Source organism: Watersipora subatra, chromosome 3, assembly GCF_963576615.1.
Source record: "Watersipora subatra chromosome 3, tzWatSuba1.1, whole genome shotgun sequence".
Classification (NCBI taxonomy): Eukaryota; Metazoa; Bryozoa; class Gymnolaemata; order Cheilostomatida; family Watersiporidae; genus Watersipora; species Watersipora subatra.
The window spans coordinates 5,435,477-5,455,366 of record NC_088710.1 but is presented as its reverse complement, the minus strand read 5'-3'; the positions used below and the strand labels follow the sequence as shown (position 1 = coordinate 5,455,366).

The following is a 19,890-nucleotide window of genomic DNA, read 5'->3' as shown; positions in this document are numbered from 1 at the left end:
CCCCGCTATCGGAGAGAAATCACGTTGTTTGTATGGGTTTTATTTCATACAAGTCTATGATTAAAGCGTTATTTAAGTGTACATGTATTATGGCAGGGTCTGGCATAGACTCTGTTAAAGGATCGCTTTCTTTGCCAACCGTTAAAGCTTTAGCATATCATTTGAAGAGTGCGGTACCTTCGGCCACCTCATCGAATAGAAAATACTGGTCGTGCAGTTACAACAAAAAGCCAACGTATTTCTGTTTGGTTTGGGTTCAAGGCGTAATTGTAAATGTATGTTATGTCCTTTTGACTGGTATAGCTAAACATTTTTTTATTTTGACCCTGAAAATGTTGCTAAGATTAATGCGATTTGAAAAAGTGAGATGGCTTAATGAATTGCTTCACTCCTCCAGACTTGAAGTGTCATGCTACTAATTGCTGTTGATCGGCAATAAGCATTTAATTCAAGGGTCTTGTATTAAGAGTATCGTTCGGTAAAATCCCAAACTTATTTTAATATGATCAGCCTAGTTTGAACAAGCAATTATATTTTTAGTATGAAGTCACTAACAATATTTTAGAGGCCTCACATATTGTGGGTCATGTAACACCTGAAGGGAAGCTGGGAAGGGGCCTCCCCAAAGCTAACCGGCTGCTTGTAGCTTCACTTCTGAAATTTAACTAGGTCTGCAAACAGACACAAGTATGCATTTTCTGGAGTTCTTCATAAAACCAACAAACTTATATCAGCAAACTTACAGAAAATATTTCCCCAGCTTTCCTCTTCCTTTTGTTCAAGGACTTCTCTCCTAGGATACCCATTACCAAATTCATGAGCACATCCAAACGAACCTCAATATTTTCATACTCGGCCCTTACCAAAGCCCATCTCTATAGACACTGATAGCGTCTCCTCCATACTCTAACACAGTGAGAGCCCTTCTTATCCAGTGCTACCAATTGCATGCAGCGGCACAAAAAGTTTCATGCGATCACGACATGTATGCGGGGATGTGACAGATGTGATCAGACAGTAGTGATGTGACCCGCTCACATCACCACTGTTTGGTGATAATAATGAAAAATTGTTGAACTCCATAATCAGTACGCAACGCGCCAATCAGATGCACCAACTTGAGAAGTACTACTGAAGTGGTTTAAAATGGTCCAAAAAATGTTAAAAGCAGGCCAACACTGAAGCAGTGACAATGCACAAAGCATCATACAACTCAGAAACTCACCAAATATGTGGACGCTCAAAGACCAGGTGTAGCAAATTCAAATATAACTGAGTTAACACTAATTTACAAAATAAAAGTTGGTCACATTAGTGTATTTGGGAAGGAAGATCGCCGAGGCCAGGGCTGGCTACCTGACCGACATCGAAGTGGCTGACGTCATGACTGGGACGAGACAGAGCTTGGCAAAAGACACAACCGCCGGTGAGACTTCTAGTTGGCCGAAGGTTGGCTGCTGAGTCAGACATGCTCCTGATTCAGACGTGCTACTGATGGGGCGGAGCCGTTTAGAGAAGAGGGCATAAAAGGAGTGCCTGAGCAACGATGATCATAGATCCCTGGTAGTCTCTTGCATGCTGTTCATTGTCCACCTTGAATTGCTTGTATTATTATATATATGGTGAAATATATATATATCTTATTCCCTTGCACTGAGTGGTTTTGATTCTTGTAGAGCAGTAAAAGGAACACAACAGTTTCCTTGACATATTGTCAAACTAGCATTATAGGGGTGTAGGAATGGCAGTTTTAAAGTGTCTTAAATTGTCAAATCTAAGCTGTTTTAGATATGGTCTAGTAAGATATAGACATGTTAAAAATGTGCATTCGTATAGTACAGAGGATGTTTAAGATGTGGTCTAGTATAATATAGAGGTGTTTAAGATGTGGTCTAGTATAATATAGAGGTGTTTTGGATGTGGTCTAGTATAATATAGAGATGTTTAAGATGTGGTCTAGTATAATATAGAGGTGTTTAAGATGTGGTCTAGTATAATATAGAGGTGTTTAAGATGTGGTCTAGTATAATATAGAGGTGTTTTAGATGTGGTCTAGTATAATATAGAGGTGTTTTAAATGTGGTCTAGTATAATATAGAGGTGTTTAAGATGTGGTCTAGTATAATATAGAGGTGTTTAAGATGTGGTCTAGTATAATATAGAGGTGTTTAAGATGTGGTCTAGTATAATATAGAGGTGTTTAAGATGTGGTCTAGTATAATATAGAGGTGTTTAAGATGTGGTCTAGTATAATATAGAGGTGTTGAAGATGTGGTCTAGTATAATATAGAGGTGTTTAAGATGTGGTCTAGTATAATATAGAGGTGTTGAAGATGTGGTCTAGTATAATATAGAGGTGTTTAAGATGTGGTCTAGTATAATATAGAGGTGTTGAAGATGTGGTCTAGTATAATATAGAGGTGTTTAAGATGTGGTCTAGTATAATATAGAGGTGTTTAAGATGTGGTCTAGTATAATATAGAGGTGTTTAAGATGTGGTCTAGTATAATATAGAGGTGTTTAAGATGTGGTCTAGTATAATATAGAGGTGTTGAAGATGTGGTCTAGTATAATATAGAGGTGTTTAAGATGTGGTCTAGTATAATATAGAGGTGTTTAAGATGTGGTCTGGTAGGAGATAGAGTTGTTCTAGATGTAGTCTGGCAGGACATAGAGGTGTTTTAGATATCGTCTGGTATCATATATAAGTGTTTTAGGTGTGGTCTGTTGTGGTGTAAAGGTGTTTTGGTGTGGTCTAGTGTGATATAAAGGTGTTTTAGATGTGGTTTGGCAGGATATAGAGGTGTGTTAGATGTGGTCTGGTATGATATAGAGGTGTTTTTGATGTGGTCTGGTATGATATAGAGGTGTTTTTGATATGGTCTGGTGTGATATAGAGGTATTTTAAAGGTTGGAGAATCTAAATAGTTGCTGGTCTTAGTCTAACAAGTGTATAGATATGCAGACAAGCCTTTCAGCTTCATGTACGTAACAGTGTGCAATCAGGCTACGATGACCCTGGTATACGATTTTTTCGCCTTATAATGTAGAACTTGATGATTTTTTGCTCTCTCCAAATAGAATATATTTTGCCTTCTCCATATGAAATACTTTTCGCCATACGATACTAACACAAATTTCTTCAAAAATCAAATTTGGCAGTAGGTGTGCTGATTACATTGGAATAATAAATAAGCTGATATGCTATTTGCCGAAATCCCTCTAATGACGAATGAAAAAAATACGATGCTCGATCTCGCTCAGTTCGGCGTTATCCCACGACCAAACGAGTGGGAGCGAAGTTTGAGAGTTTTTATGATAAATGCATGTGCACACAACTTGCGAAAATTATTCATCAACAATGAGACAAACCCTTGTTTTGAAATCTGATCAACAAATTTCACCATCGTTTTGTAGAGTCGTTAAAGTATAATAATGATGCAAAACACATATAAGCCTATTTAAATATGTTACCAAGTCTTTGTAAACCGTCGGCATTACCTATCTTAAAACTTACCCATCTGAACGGATTATACACAAATAGACAAATTAATTTGGCTGAAATTTATCACAAAACGCTTGGCAAGCTTGGTTTGATAAAAGTTAAGACCAGAAATTGAAACGCCGAGCGACAGAGAATAGAACGATTAAGTCGTGCGCATTTCATGGAAAAATAATGTGCACATTTCACCAGTCTATAGCGTTGTCGAATTGCCGAAGGTTTCTGTAATTAAGATAGGAGTACTGAAATCATTTCATGAAAGTTTCATTATTGCCGATTTCAAAGTAACTGACATTTTAGACACTCCTGAGTGCTTTGGTATTCTAACTGATGTCCAACGCAGTGTAAGTAAAGGAAATGACGATGATTTTTTTTCTAACGATCTTTGTGAGATTATTACAATATTTAATTATAAGTTCGGATGACTACAGAACAATGACTACGTAGTACAGATTTTCTAAAAATCTATATAAATATCACAACTTCTTGATATTGGTAGCTATGACGTTTCGAAATGTAAACAATATTGTGCATTGGTTTTATATTATTACTATATTAATAATATTGGTTATTCTAATAATATCAGTGCATTTTACTTCTAATATTTGCCAATATTGCATTTCTCCTATTACAGGGGGAGAGATATAAACATATAATTTTTTCCTTTCATTATTGCTATTTGTTGTATATAATAACACCCAGTACATTACAGCTACCATTGCAATTATCCTATTGCACTGCAGTACCATTTGCCTGCTAATATTGCATTTCTCAACCATCAGTACTCTTTTTTTTCCAATATCTCTTTGGTCGAGGGCTGTATGACAGTGGAATTTTTAGTTAATTATTGCTAGAACGAAATCGAAAACATAGGTGATAAAATTTTAGCCGATGAAAAAGTTGAATTTCAATAAAATAGTTAAAAATACATAATAAAGCTTAGCTTCAAGTGTGTGTTTAGTAAGCTAAATTCATTTCAGTTAAATCCAACATTTATGCTATGCGTCTGCCTCGAAGGTAAAAACTTCCTACGGTACGTACTGTACATAGTGCATTGCCCTGTTACATTTTTTTGCAGATCATAACCACTAAAGTTACTGTCGGTAACTATAGTTACTAAGGCTAACATATTATTTTGTTACCGATTTTCAATCATGTCCAGTATGTATATAAAGTTTTGATGATTTTTACCAGGGGATGTTTGCATTAGTTATTTAATATGGGTTTCTACACCCCTGTACACAAAGTTTTTACCCCACGATGCCAACACTGGAAATATTAAAATTGTATGCCGGGGTCCACTGTAATAGACTATGACTGGACTAATATTACCCAAATAGACTATGACTATTAATAGACTATAACTAATATTACCCAAAGAAAACATCAAATTAAGGGAACAAAATAAAAATATTTTTGTTCATTTATTTCCTCTGCAGAGAATTAGTTTACTACTTGTCTCATGGATCTCAACCCAAATGAATTTTTTTGTACAGGGTTTTCAGTATCGTTTGGAAAACACTAAAGGTTACAATATACATGTTTACTAGAATTCTGTCGTTAGAGGCAGTATGACCTCAAAGTTTGGAAGATCACTGCTGTAGGCAACATGAGACGTGTTCAATACCATATTCCTTCATTTGTAGCCACTGTGGTTAATGTTTATATGTGGCTGCTGCTATTTACAATATTTCATACTGTTGTAAAATCTTTTTGTTCTCATTATCTATAGTGCAATCTGCCACAGTATGATGATAGGAAATGAAGCTCTAGGCATGTAGATATTATATATCTGACACCGTTGTAGGTAGACACAGATGAGGAAGAAGTGGTTATTAGAGACGAGTCAGGAAAAATGCGACTGGTTGAAGCGAAGATAAACACTGCCACCATAGATGATCTTTATGTTCTCAAACCAGGTACACAGCTTACGTAATAACATGCCGCACTGGAATTATATACTTAGAGTTATCCTCACTTTGCTGTTGAGAAGACAATTTTCATTTATATGAGATCACTAATACCCTAGGACACTTGTGTATTCGCCTAATCTAACTTTCGCGTTGTCGCGGAGTCATCCTTTCGCGAAAATTTCATGAGCGAAACTAAACTATCATAACGAACGAGCGAAAACATGAAATTAAATAGCTTTGGTCATTAATATTCACAATAAAATCGTCATACGTATTAGAAATGAAGGCATTTTTCGTGTGTGGTTGGCTCATTTGGCAATTTCTGCTAAACTCCTTATAGCTAATACACCGATTGAGCAGCATGGCAAAGCAAATTATGATAACAGGTTTTTTTGGAAAAGCCAAGACAAATGAGGAAGATGATGATATTAGTTTAGTCACTGAATTTGTAACTGATGAGGATGAAAGTCTGGTAGGGAAAGTCATAAAATTGAACTAGAAATTCCACTGTCATACAGCCCAAGACCAAAGAGATGGCCAGAGATATTGGCAAAAAAATAAAGGGTACTAATGGTTGAGAAATGCAATATTAGCAATCAAATGGCTCTGCAGTGCAATAGGATAACTGCAATGGTAGCTGTAATGTACTGGGTGTGGGTGTTATTATATACAACAATAAGCAATAATGAATGGAAAAGATGTTTATATTTTCCCCCTGCAACAGGAGAAATGCAATATTGGCCAATATTAGAAGTAAAATGCACTGATATTCTTAGAATAATCAATTTTATTAATATAGTAATAATAGAAAACCAATACACAATTTTGTTTACATTTCAAAACGTCATAGGTAGCAATATCAAGAAGTTGTGGTATTTATATAGGTTTTTAGAAAATTTATTTAAAAAGTGTTTGGTCATGACAAACAACAACAATGAAAGGAAAATATTACGTTTATATCTCTCTCTTGCAATAGGAGAAATGCAATGTTGGCCAATATTATAAGTAAAATGCACTGATATTATTAAAATAACCAATATTGTTAATATAGTAATACAGCAATAATAGAAAACCTATGAGCATTAATGCGTCTCGAAGATTTCTGCAAACTGCAGCAAAATAAAAGCTGTTATAAAAGTGTTATAAAGCTATAGGCCTAATTTACTGTAATGTATGTAATTCGACAACGATAAAGAAATATTTTTATTATAATTCTGAAATGCAAAATTAGAAGTAAAATGGCAAGCTACTGTGTACTATACAGTTTCAAAGTTGGTTGCGTTGAATGTAGAATGGTTTTGATAAGCGATCTTTAACAGAAAGCGGGTAGGAGCATTCACTCGTATAAAAATGTAGCAAAATAAAAAATGTTCTCGTCATGAAGGGGCGTTGTAGTTTGGCCCTAGCTTGTACGTAAGTTGTAAAGGATTTCGGCTAACGTTTTAAATAATGAAACCTTCGGTGATTGGACAAAAAACATAGGCTGATAAACGGTGTACCACAATTTCGTACCTGTAAATCGGTCTACGCCTCAAACGGTCTACGTTTATTACAAAAACCTTCGAATAAATTCGATTACAAGTAAACAGTACCATAGACTGGTAAAATGAACACGGTTTTCTCGTGAAATACGCACTACTAAATAGTTCTACAATCGGTCGCACGGCTTTATTGGCGTTTCAATTTTCGGTCTTAACTTTTATTAAACCGAGCTTTTCAAGCTTTTTGTGGCGATTTTCGTTCAAATAAATCTGTCTATTTGTGTATAATCCGATCAGATGGGTAAGTTTAAAGATAATACCGACAATTTACAAAGACTTGGTAACATATTTAAATAGGTTTAAATGTGTTTTGTATCGTTATTATACTTTTACGACTTTACATTCCGATGCTTAAATTTCTTGATGAAATTTCTAGCCAAGGGTTCGTCTCATTGTTGATGAATAATTTTCGTAAGTTGTGTGCACATGCATTTATCATAAAAAACTCGCACACATCGCTCCGCTCGTTTGCTCGTGGGATAATAATTATTGTAGTGATGAATTTTATCACCAACCAAAAACAAAAACAACCCGGAGCCATGGCCACCGCGTGCTATAAATACTTGAGATCTCATATCGGTACCGCATCAGTCATGGCGGGAGGGGCCTTGACGTCATTGATAGTCCAAGAAACAAATGGCAGCAAGCGATCAAATTGCATTATCGATCCCATCAACACATTTTTACCTGCGGTTTACAAATACAAACTAGTCGTAAATTGAAAACAATTTCGTAACAGTGAACTGGACCTGATGAATCTAATTATGTTTGTTCCACTGCATTTATTTTCACATCACTATATTTTCGCACTCATCAGAGCTGCGAAGTTAAGTTGCAGCGAAATTTTACTCTGTATGCCACTCACGAAACTAAATACTAGCGAAATATGTGTCCTAGGGTAGTCAAATAATTTAAAAACTATATGATACTATTAATAAGTTGTCATCAGTATTTTTACGATGATTTTGGAACATCCAAGTTTTTTGTTTAAAGATGAGCGTACACAAATTTTAGCCGACTCAGAAAGTATGGGTATTTTTCTATCATTTGAGATTGTGCTTGATGTTTGAGGCGATCTGACTGCCCGGATGTTTCAAGATAGAATTGACAAAACTTTATCACGTTTAAATGCCCAGAAAACAAAAATAGGCCAAAATGATGTCATTAGTTGCGTGGCTGCCTGTCTTTCTCATTAGTGATATCAGCTATTTCGTTCAAGTTGCAGCGTTACACGTCTCCATTCTGTTGGTCTCTTTGATAAAGCATAACTATAGGCGTCATAATAACACTTCCTTTTAAATATGAGCATTTTAAGGAGGAATATCATACAAAATATTATATCTATAAACCAGGTAGGTCTACAAAGACAAATATTGCATCAAACTGAAGCTTGGTGTCTTGGCTTTGTATTAATATTATTTTATTTGCATCACGGTGTATGTTCAAATTTAAAAGTTAAATACTTCAAATATCTAAATAGCAATTCATATATCCGGTCATGACTACAGTTTATATATAAATATATAAAAGCGTTTAGTAATTCTGCATTGTGGGTAAAATAAATGTGAAAGTTGTTTGGTTGATTTGTGAACCTGACATGTTAGTGAAGCGACTATAATTCTCTTACATGTTCTCTCTAGTGTTTTCTAGCTCCACAATCCGCTCTACTCGCCATACTCTCCGCTGAAACTAATATGCTGACATGATTATTGTCATTATCAATATTGTCATGTGATTTTATGGCAAGGCCAGTATGTGATGGCCGTTGGAGAACTGATTAGCAATGATTCGCTGCCTGTGCTGCTGACACACAAGTTGAAGGTCATGGAAAGTGGGAGGGAAGTATTGGCAGCTCTTTGGCCCTTGGAGGTTCAGCACCAACTAAAGTACGCTCCTGTCAAATATTAGGTTCAAGGAATAGGTTACTCGCCTAATCATCAGGCTCAGTGGTGCTTCTCTTACTCAGGGGGTAGATCTTTTTAAACTGCTCCTGTTTCTGAACTTACATGTATGTCTTTGGAAAAGTATTACAAAAGCTTTCACTTAGTATCTATGTCGGATTATGTCTCATAGGTATCAGTGCCAAAGTTGGATCTTTGGACAACAGGCTTTCGGTAATGCTTGTGAATATACTGGTTCTCTCTATGAAGATAGTAGATATTAATTACAGTCGTCTCTCCATCCATTATGTGTGTATATTCATGAACATATAACCGATATTTCTAGATATGTAAATTAGTTAGTACGAGAAATAAAATATTGTACAGAAGTCCTCTTATTTTTTCAAGCTCTTTGAATTTTAAACTCACCTTCAACATTTGTATTAGCATCAGCTCTTTGATTGTGAAGCCTTGGTTCTCCGCTAATTGTTATCTAGTTGGCAGTCTATTAAATGTTGAGAGCAAATGCAAGGACCATGGCTAGGTTTTCCAACTCATTAGTTAAAGCTCTTGAATGGTTTTTTAGCCTATTGAAAGGGTGATAACCTTTTAGCTTCACGTAACAGGCTAAGAAAGGCTCATACAATAGTAAATTTTAGAGACAATTACAGTGTTAGCTTATCATTGCAAGGGTGATACCCTTTTAGCAATGATAAACTACCTTAAATGTTTAGTAATTACAGTCACATTCTACTTGTCTCTCAAATTTTACTATTGCATGATATATTAACATACATGTATAACAGAAAAGATTACCTCTCTGCATTAGCTGTTAGCATGGCCTATTGAGAAGTTATCTCCTTCTTTATCAATAGCAGATAACTTTTCTGTAGCCCCCCTACAATAAATGCATGTTATAAAAACTAGGAAAGTTGCATTGCAAGTTTATCATTGCAAGGGTGATACCCATTTGCAATGATAAACTACCTTAGATGTTTAGTAATTACAGTCACACTCTACGTGTCTATCAAATTTTACTATTGCATGATATATTAACGTATAGCAGAAAAGATTATCTCACTGCATTAGCTGTTAGCATGGCCTATTGAGGAGTTATCTCCTTCTTTATCAATAGCAGATAACTTTTCTGTAGCCCCCTACAATAAATGCATGTTATAAAAACTTTAGGAAAGTTACATTCCTATTTTCACGAGGCGTCTTATCAGGCAGTTTTACTTTCAATGCTAGTTTTGGAATGGAATCTTTGTTTTTGGTAATCTGACTCGCTGAAAGAATATAAATGGAAGTGTTCATGCAATACGATATATAAAAGTACATGTAGCATATCAACTGTGATAGGTAAGTTAGGTGACAGCTGAGATAGCGGTTCATGTTTGCCCTGGATGATCTTGTTTTACATCATTAGCAATCTTAGGCTATAAACCAATCTAGCTGGATGATTAAGAACAGTGTCTTTTTAGACAGTTCCATTTGAAAAAATCAACATTCACATGCTAATTTTCTCATGCCGACTCATTGTGAAGTTTTATTGGAGTTGTTTCCTCTTTGAACCAAAACTCATATGTCCCAATCAACTAACTCTCTTTATACATCAATATCAAACATTGTAATTACCCTCTCATCACCTGCACAGACCATATAGAGTTCTGAGACATGCTTCATCAGAAAACCTCAGTATGATAATGTTGATGGTTATTATAACTTGGTTATACATAGATGCGCTGTTACATAGCCTCATTCTAGTTTCATGCTGGTCGTATTATTAAAGCTTTTTGTAGATTTTCAATAGCTGTAAACGGGCATCACAATAACAGGTAAGGCAAAAATAATAGCAGTTTTATGAAATATGTCACAATACGGCTTTAATGTTCCAACCAGAAGACTCACATATTACATGAAGATAGATTATCACAAGCTTCTGTGTCCGGCTCAGAGTGGTACCCAAATAACTTTTTTTAATGCGCGATCAAAGCTATTCAAAACTAATTTGAATCAAAGTACTTGTGTATGTCAAGTAATCTCGAACAAATTGAATTATCTGCCTGGTTTGCACAAATCAATCCTAAACCACCGTGTAATGATTTGGAAATATTTGTCAAACCCTGGAGCACTGAAATGTACAACCAGCAAAGCAGATCGGCCAGGATTCATTAATACCTCTTACTGTTATTCACTTGAACAATGTTATAAAAATTTCTGGGTCATCATTATAGTTATGATGAATACATACAATATATATACAGTGTATATATATTGTATATATACCATGTATATATACAATATATATATAGTCTATATTTTTTAGGTTATCTGTTGAGTTGTTCAGCTAAAGTTTAATAGAAAACCATATCCAAAAGGTTAAATTCAAAGATTCAATTTTGCTAAAGTTACTGTCTGCCAATTTGTGTTTGAAGGTCTTTTACCATGGGTGTGCTACCTGAAATATAATTCACAGAACTCCGTATTGAACACCGCAATTGTTCATAACAAGCATATTATATTGATCATTGCTATCATATATAATATATTAATTAAGTATAATTAATATACTATATATGATAGCAATGATTAATATAATATGCTTGTTAAACTATCAGAAAGTTTATTTTTATTGAACATATAACAACGTCTACCATTCTAAATTTTAAACTTCATATTATAAAAAAAATGTTTTTGTGCAGTTCAAATGAGTTGAGAAAAAATAAAACAACTGTAAAGGTTTTCTAACTTTTTTCAAACAACTAACTTTCAAATTTCATATCATAAAGGAAGTGTTTTGTTGAAATAAATTGGGAGAAAAAATAAAATTGTAAACGTATTTAAATGTGAAATAATTAGCAAGTAATGTCTAAATATAGTCTGTTTTGCTATGATTACAATAAAAAATAATTTGGTTTACACTTATATAATATTAATTAGTTACAGTGTTGGCATTGTAAGGCGAAAATATCGTAGAGAGTGGTATAGAAACCCATAGTAGTTAACTAATGCAAACACTTCCTGGTAAAAATCATCATTAATTCTGAGTAACAAAACAATATGTTAACCTTAGTAACAATAGTTACCTACAATAACTTTGTTGTACTTAGTGGTTATGATCTGCAAGAAAATATAACATTACAATGTACTACGTGCAGTACTGCAGTACGTACTGTGAGGAGTTTTTACTTTTCAAGACAGACGTGTAACATAAACTCTGAATCTAACTTACTAAATGAATTTAGCTTACTCAACACATACTAAACAGAAGTTTTAGTATGTATTTTAATAAACTTCAAATGATCAACTAAAATTTTATCACTCATTTGTTTGCGAATTTGTTTTTATCATAACGAACAACGCTGAACTGCGATAGCGAGAAACGTATATCTCTTTCCGCCGTTTTGAGAGGTATTTCGGCGAATAGCATATGGACATTTTTGTTATTTCATCGTAATCAGTATAACAACCGCCAAATTTTAATTTTGAGAGAAATTTGTCGCTCTAGTATGGCGAGGACCAAAAAGCATTGTGTTTTATAGTTAGGTGAAAAATATTTTACAACGGGCATCGTAACTCGTGAGCTCAATGTATCAATTAATACGTTTCTTGGGGTCTGCAATCAGAAAAAGAGTATACAGTACTGTATATGGTAAGAGCAATGGAATTGTGAGAACTGCATAGCGTTGTGGTTAGATGCGCGGTTAGAAATGTGTGGTTGCCATCTTAGTGAGTTCAAATCCAGTAAGAAGCGAGCTTTTAATTCCAAGATCTTTCTAGCTTCAACTGAACAGACAGATAACGACAGACGACGACAACAAACTTTGAGATATATAAATATATATAAACAACTACATTTACATGGGAGGATGACCTTCAATAATTTGATTTCGTGTAGCTCCAGTTGGCGCACTCTATTTGGTAAGTTTTGTTTCATACATTTCACTGAAAGATGTAGAAATTAAAAGATATAAAAATAAATGACAGATTAAAAATGCTAAATTGTTGTCAAAAAATATCCAAATAGATAGCGATTTGTGCAAGTTTGCTAAATGATCTAATCATGCAAGTTTGCTACAATTGACCTATCAAAAGTAACCCACTCTGTTGCAATTGGCCAATCCAAATTACCCTACTCTGTTACAACTAGCCAATGAAAATTGTAATTAGCCGTTCAAAATTCATCTACTTTAGTACAAGTGGCCAATCAACGGCATCCTTGGCTACAGTAGGCCAATCAAGAATCAAAGACTCATATTCATAAAGAAACACACTAAAAGCTGAATCTTACTAGCACAGAAGGTTCAAATCTTTATAAAAGTTGTATAGGTCTTTAAAAACAATACATTTATGCATGCTGTCTGTATATCATGCATGACCCTTCATGACCTTTCAGGATCGAAGGAACAAATTATGTTACAGAAAAACTAACATGTTACTAGATCTTTTTTTCAAATATACCATAGTCTGCATTTTGCAGTTGTTACTAGAAAAACTACCTTCGGTATGTTTTAAAGATTTTAATTAAATCACTAGTAAAATTTTATAGAAGGATATATGTAAAAGTACACGCTACTCTCAAATTAGGTCACAAGAGGAATTGCTCAAGATTAGAAGCGTAACTGTAACCAAGCAAGATTCCTTCACAATTCAGTAACATTTGGTACACGTATGATGATACGTGGTACACATATAAATTACATATGGTTGATTTGTGCTTGTGAGCAGCCGTGGTCTAGTAGTTAAGAGCGCCTGACTTAGTGATAACAGGTCGGGGTTCAATCCCTACAAAAATGCAGTTGGTCATCACAGAAATGGCAACCAATTTTGAATTGTTCTTCCTGCATCTAGGCATGTCTTCAGTTGTTGAGGATCCAGTTGCCACTGGGCTTACACATGTCCAGCCAAGATCACAGAACCATTGTATGTGTAACAGTGCTCTTAAACATATATATGTTTGCTTCATATATATGAAGCATATAATATATTTTCTATGTTATAGCTATATAATATGTATTATAGAATAATATAATAATTATATTATATATAATTATTATATTATTCTATAATATATTGCATAATATAGAATATATTATAATATATTCTATAATATAATAGGTGTGTAAACATATATATGTTTGCTTCATATATATGAAGCATATATTATATTTTTTATAATATATATTATAGAATAATATAATAATTATATTATATATAATTATTATATTATTCTATAATATATTGCATAATATAGAATATATTATAATATATTCTATAATATAATTATATGAAAGCTTCATATATATGAAAGCAAACATCGCACTTGATCTTCAAAGGATTGCTCAAACTGTAGGAAGTTGCGTTATGCTATCTATTCTGAGTAATGTAATTAAAGGACTTCATGGCTGATTTATTTTCTTTCACCACCATGAAATCTAAAATGTATCATAATGATTGCGATATTTATACATTAAACACAAAAATTTTAGGGACAACGTGTTCAAATTAAATATTGGCATTACGCAACTGCGTGTATTTAATAAAATAAAGACTATCACATAATTAATTAGATATTAAAATGTATACAAAAAATCTATTACCTTTGGTTCTTCTGAATTTTATAGCCGAGTTTAACATTGTCAACTTTGAAAGTTCATGGCCATAAATGTTATCTCCTCAAGGTCTTTCGAATTACTAATACTGTAGTTCTGCCAGAAACACATACATGTTGTATCTTTAGAATGTACGGTAATAGGAGCTAGAGAGAGCGTTTGCAGTTTGAATGTTCGTTTATTGCTGGCTAGCTATATAATGCCCTTGTTTACTAGCAAGACATAATTCATCACACCTGACCTTGTGGTCACTGCTGTCAGACTGCAGGTGCTGACAATAATAACTATTGCTAGAATACAACAACCCTTCCTTTCTCATAAACAAAACCGGTAACAGTCTGAGAAATCATAGCAGCAAATAAAGCAGAACTGAAAAGCAAATTAAGCAAAACTGATATTATATAATAGGTGTAATTCAAAACAATGTAAGTTAACTAGTCTACCACACACTAGACGCACTACATCTGGGCATTCAGTGTAGCGAGAGTAACCCCCACTGTATGACATTATGGACAGAACACAAACCACACGACTAAGCTAAATAAAAGGACCAACAACAGCTGACCTCAATGGGTAATCACAGGCCCATACCTTTCGGGTGGTGCCCTCACTCTAATGGGTCGGGATTCTACCACAACAGGTTCCTGCATTGCTGGAGACTGACTGACTTGCAAATCTCGAACAACTGGCTTTATATCAGAGATGTTTCTTCGATATTCTGATCCCTCTTTTGATTTGACAACAACCTCTGAACCTTGTTTGCTTACAATTTGTTGCGACTCTGTTTGATAAGTTGGGCTTAGCTTATTCGCTTTAGACTGACGAACCAAAACCTCATCACCAACTTCAATTTGAACTTTTTCACTTTGCTTGTCGTTATACTCTCTGCTTTTTTCTTGAGCTATTGCTTGCCTGTCTCGTATTTCTCCATCTTTATCTTCTTTGCCTGTTCTCTCCAAACAGGGGAGTTTCGTTCTTAACTTCCTACCTAACATTAACTCGGCAGGTGAAACCCCTGTTATAGAATGAGGCGTAGACCGATAACTTATTAAGAACTTTCTCAACTCAGCTTTGTGATCTTTACCAGACAGATGAGCAATCTTAAGGGATTTCAACAAGCTTCTATTCTGTCGTTCAACCTCACCATTAGCAGCCGGCCACATTGGCGTTGTGGACATCCAGTAAACCCCATATTCTCTCAAAAAATCCTGGAACTCTCCACTAACAAACTGAGGACCATTATCTGTCCTTAAGCTCAACGGTATCCCCCATCGACAAAATGCAGTTTCAACAACCTCTATGACCTTCGGAGCAGCTGTTGACCTCAGAAATGCGACCTCAAAGTACCGACTATAATAATCTACTAGAACCAGCACACTTTCACCATTCGGCAAAGGACCCATCAGATCACAAGCTACATGGTCCCAAGGTTTATCAGGCATTTTTGTACTAGACATAGGCGGAGGTTTGCAGGGTGCACTTACTAATTGACATTCGTAACATTTACTACAGAAATCCTCCACTTCCTTGTCTATTCCTGGCCACCACAACTTTGACCTTAGGAGCTGCTTGGTCTTGGTCATACCTTGATGACCCTCATGGGCCAACCCGATGGCCTGAGGTCTTAGTGATACTGGCATCACTATTCGGTTTCCCCTCATTGCCACACCGTCAACCTCTGCTAACTCAACCATCACTGCCTTGTATGCAGGGAGACACCTCGACCACATACCGTCTAGCAGTGCTTGTTTTATGTGAGTCATCTCCTGGCATTTTATCGCCGCCTGTTTTACCTCATCAAACGACATAGCCTTGGGAACCGCTGACTTAGCAATCATCATAATATATTGATCAGCCACATTATCTACACGCCACACTTCTTTAGAACTGGCCGACAGCCTTGACAAGGGATCAGCAATATTCATAGAACCTGGTCTATAGACAACCTCATAATCGAAAGCTTGCAACCTGAGCACCCATCTCTCAATCCTCGCAGATGGTTTAGAGCTTATACGGTTGAAGATAAACTCCAGCGGTTTATGATCAGTGACCAGATAGAACTTGATACCTATCAAATAAATAGCAAAATGTTCACAGCCCCACACAATCGCCAATGACTCTTTCTCAGTTTGAGAGTATCTCCTCTCCACGTCAGATAAACTGCGATGGCCATAAGCTACGACCCTTTCGCACCCACCAATCATCTGACTCAAAATGGCACCTAAACCATATGGACTTGCATCGACTGTAACCGTAGTTTTTGCATTAGGATCAAAATATGCCAAAGTTTCACTTCTAGCCATCATGTTTTTGATTTTCACAAATGATGCCTGTTGCTCTTTGCCCCACCTAAATCTGTCTACCTTTGGTGTTTGACCACTGGGGCACTTTATAAGTCGATAGAGTGGTTCCGCATGAGTAGACAGGTCAGGAAGAAACTTGCCAACAAAATTCACCAGCCCTAGAAAGCTACGAAGCTCTGCCACATCTTTTGGCACTCTCGCTTCCACAATTGATTTAACTTTTTTATCACTAACCGACACACCCTTGTCAGAGATATCATAACCTACATACGAAATCTTGCTCATGCCAAATTTACATTTATCACCATTGACAGTCAGGCCTAACTCACTCATACGCTTGAAAAATGCTCTCAGTCGAGTATCATGCTCTTCTCGACTAGATCCAAATACCACTATGTCGTCCGCATAATTCTGACAACCGGCCAATCCTGATATTGCTTTCTGGATTTGATATTGGTACAACTCTGATCCGGAAGCGACACCAAAGTTCAACCTCTCGTATCTGAATACACCAAAAGGAGTAACAAACGTAGTAATAACCCTGGAAGCCTCATCTAACTCGAGCTGATGATAACCCAACTTCAAATCAATCTTGCTAAAGAATCTGGCACCATTGAGATTGTATAGCAGCTCTTTGATTGTAGGAATAGGGTGGCGCTCTCTGATTATCGCTTTGTTGGCTTGACGCATATCAACACATAAGCGAATGTCATTACCATCTTTGGGCACTGTGACTATTGGACTGACCCATGGTGTTGGCCCTTCCACCCTCTCAATTATATCAGATGCTAGAAGCTCATCCAACTTGGCCTTTGCCTTCAACCTGTGTCCAAATGGCATACGCCTCACCGGCTGAGCTACTGGCCTCACACCAGAATCAATATGCAATGCAACCTGCACATCCTTCAATCGACCAACCCCAGCAAAACACTCGGGAAACCGACTCAACCACGGATCCAAATCACCAGGAGCAGAACCAGATGAAGCAACATTAACCTCCCCCTTAGTCGGCCCTACTCTCAGCACATCCAAACGCTCAGATGTATGTCTACCTAGTAGTGTGGTAGCAGTACCATTAAAAATATAAAAAGTAGCATGCACACATTTACCATTGTCAGGTACAACAACATTAACATCAGTTTCACCAATTAAATCAATGCACCTCGATTTATTACCATAAGCAAAGAGTCGTTTATTTGTAGGCCTGATTTGGCACTTTAGAGTTTTAGCAGTGGCCTTGTCCATTAAGTTACTGGACACACCCGAGTCGACTAATACAGAAGATGCAATGTTGTTTATTATTACCACTGTCCGCGCCGATTTTGTAGGAGCTATATTGAACATACCATTATCCGTTGTTCCCTCATTATCTAGGAGATCGCTAACAGCGAACAGAGTAGCGACATCATCATCTGCAGCATCACTAACAGCTGCAGTTGCGCTTATATTACGATTGCTTTGTACGCCTTTACAGAATCTAGCACCACCAAAATGTCCCTTTTTGTGGCAGACATTACATGATCTTCCCTGTGCGGGACAGCTACCTGATGACGCAATGTGATCAGTAGCCTTACAACGGTAGCAAACTGTGTTCCTCGTTGCTTCAGGTCTTGCAGTCGTATTTCTCATACATTGTCGAGCTCGACTATTTAGAACCTTGTTCACTTCTTCCTGCTTTACTTCATTACCCAGCTCAGTGTTCTGTTGATTTATTGCCTCTTCTGTCTGCGCTATTGATACTATTTTAGTCAGTGTTAAGTCAGAGCCTTGTTCAAGGAGTTTTCTTCTCAATCGGCTAAAGGGCAGTTTCTCGATAATTTGGTCTCGAATTTCTATCTCTACATCTGTGTACTCACATGTCAAAGCTAACTGATGAAGCCTCGTGATGTAATTGACCACAGTCTCATCTTTTCTAATCTCTGTCCTTCTGAATACTGATCATTCGTACGTTGTGTTAGTTTTAGCTTGAAAGTGACTGTCTATGGCCGACATTGCCTTTTTATAGCTATCATCACCTTCTCCATTCGGTAACACATCGAATATATCCTGTACCTCTTCACCTGCCATATCTAGCAGTAATGCTTTCTTCTGGTCTGCTTTCGTGACGCCTCTAGCAGCTACAAAGTACTCGAAACCTCTCTTCCACCTTTTCCAACGAGACCCTACAGTCAACGGGTCTGAAGCTACTGGAAAGGCTTTGATATGGCTCGTGTTTGTATCCAATGCCATAGCCATGCTCACAATAGTATCCCAGAATTATATGCCAGCTAATTATCTCGTACTAGCCTCTCTCCTTCCAAAATTTACAAACTCGTCGCCATTGTATCTTTAGAATGTACGGTAATAGGAGCTAGAGAGAGCGTTTGCAGTTTGAATGTTCGTTTATTGCTGGCTAACTATATAATGCCCTTGTTTACTGGCAAGACATAATTCATCACACCTGACCTTGTGGTCACTGCTGTCAGACTGCAGGTGCTGACAATAATAACTATTGCTAGAATACAACAATACAGATATCCCCAGAAGGTCAAGGCTCACGGTAGATACGAAAAGCCGAACGCACTGAATGACCGAACAGACCGAATATTTTGGGAGTTGCCCTCTCGTGTGACTATTTAAGGATAAGGGTGCGTAACTCAAACTTCTATAAATAAAGAGCTCAATGAATTCCGTAGAAACATTTTAGAGGCTGTTGTTTATTTTCGCGCCAGTGAAGCACGCTGTGAATAAAAATATGACATACCCTAGGACACTTATATTTCGCTAGTATTTAGTTTCGTGAGTAGCACACAGAGTAAAATTTCGCTGCAACTTAATTTCGCAGCTCTGATGAGTGCGAAAATATAGTGATGTGAAAATAAATACAGTGGAACAAACAAATTAGATTCCTCAGGTCCGGTCCTCTAGTAAAAAAAAGTTGTTATATTTGCGACTAGTTTGTATTTGTAACCCGCAGGTATAAATGTATGGCAGAAATCGATAATTCAACGTGATCGCTTGCTGCCATTTGTTTCTTGGACTATCAATGACGTCTCGGTCCTTTCCGTCGTGACCGATATGGTACCAATATTAGATCTCAAGTATTTATAGCAAGCGATGGCCATGGCACGTTTTGAGTTCACAATATTTCAAATTTAAA

At 36.3% G+C, this 19,890-nt stretch overlaps 1 protein-coding gene and 1 pseudogene across 1 annotated transcript; one reads left to right on the top strand and one right to left on the bottom strand.

The window, feature by feature from the left end:
* The first annotated feature begins 89 nt into the window (after positions 1–89).
* LOC137390273 (uncharacterized) lies at positions 90–9,220 on the top strand. Its single transcript, XM_068076608.1, has 3 exons — positions 90–275; positions 5,310–5,421; positions 8,704–9,220. Exons 1-3 carry the CDS (start codon positions 90–92, stop codon positions 8,862–8,864), a joined length of 459 nt encoding a protein of 152 aa, XP_067932709.1. The 3' UTR covers positions 8,865–9,220.
* Positions 9,221–15,014: 5,794 nt separating this feature from the next.
* LOC137390272 (uncharacterized) lies at positions 15,015–18,986 on the bottom strand (annotated as a pseudogene).
* Between the last annotated feature and the right edge of the window lie 904 nt (positions 18,987–19,890).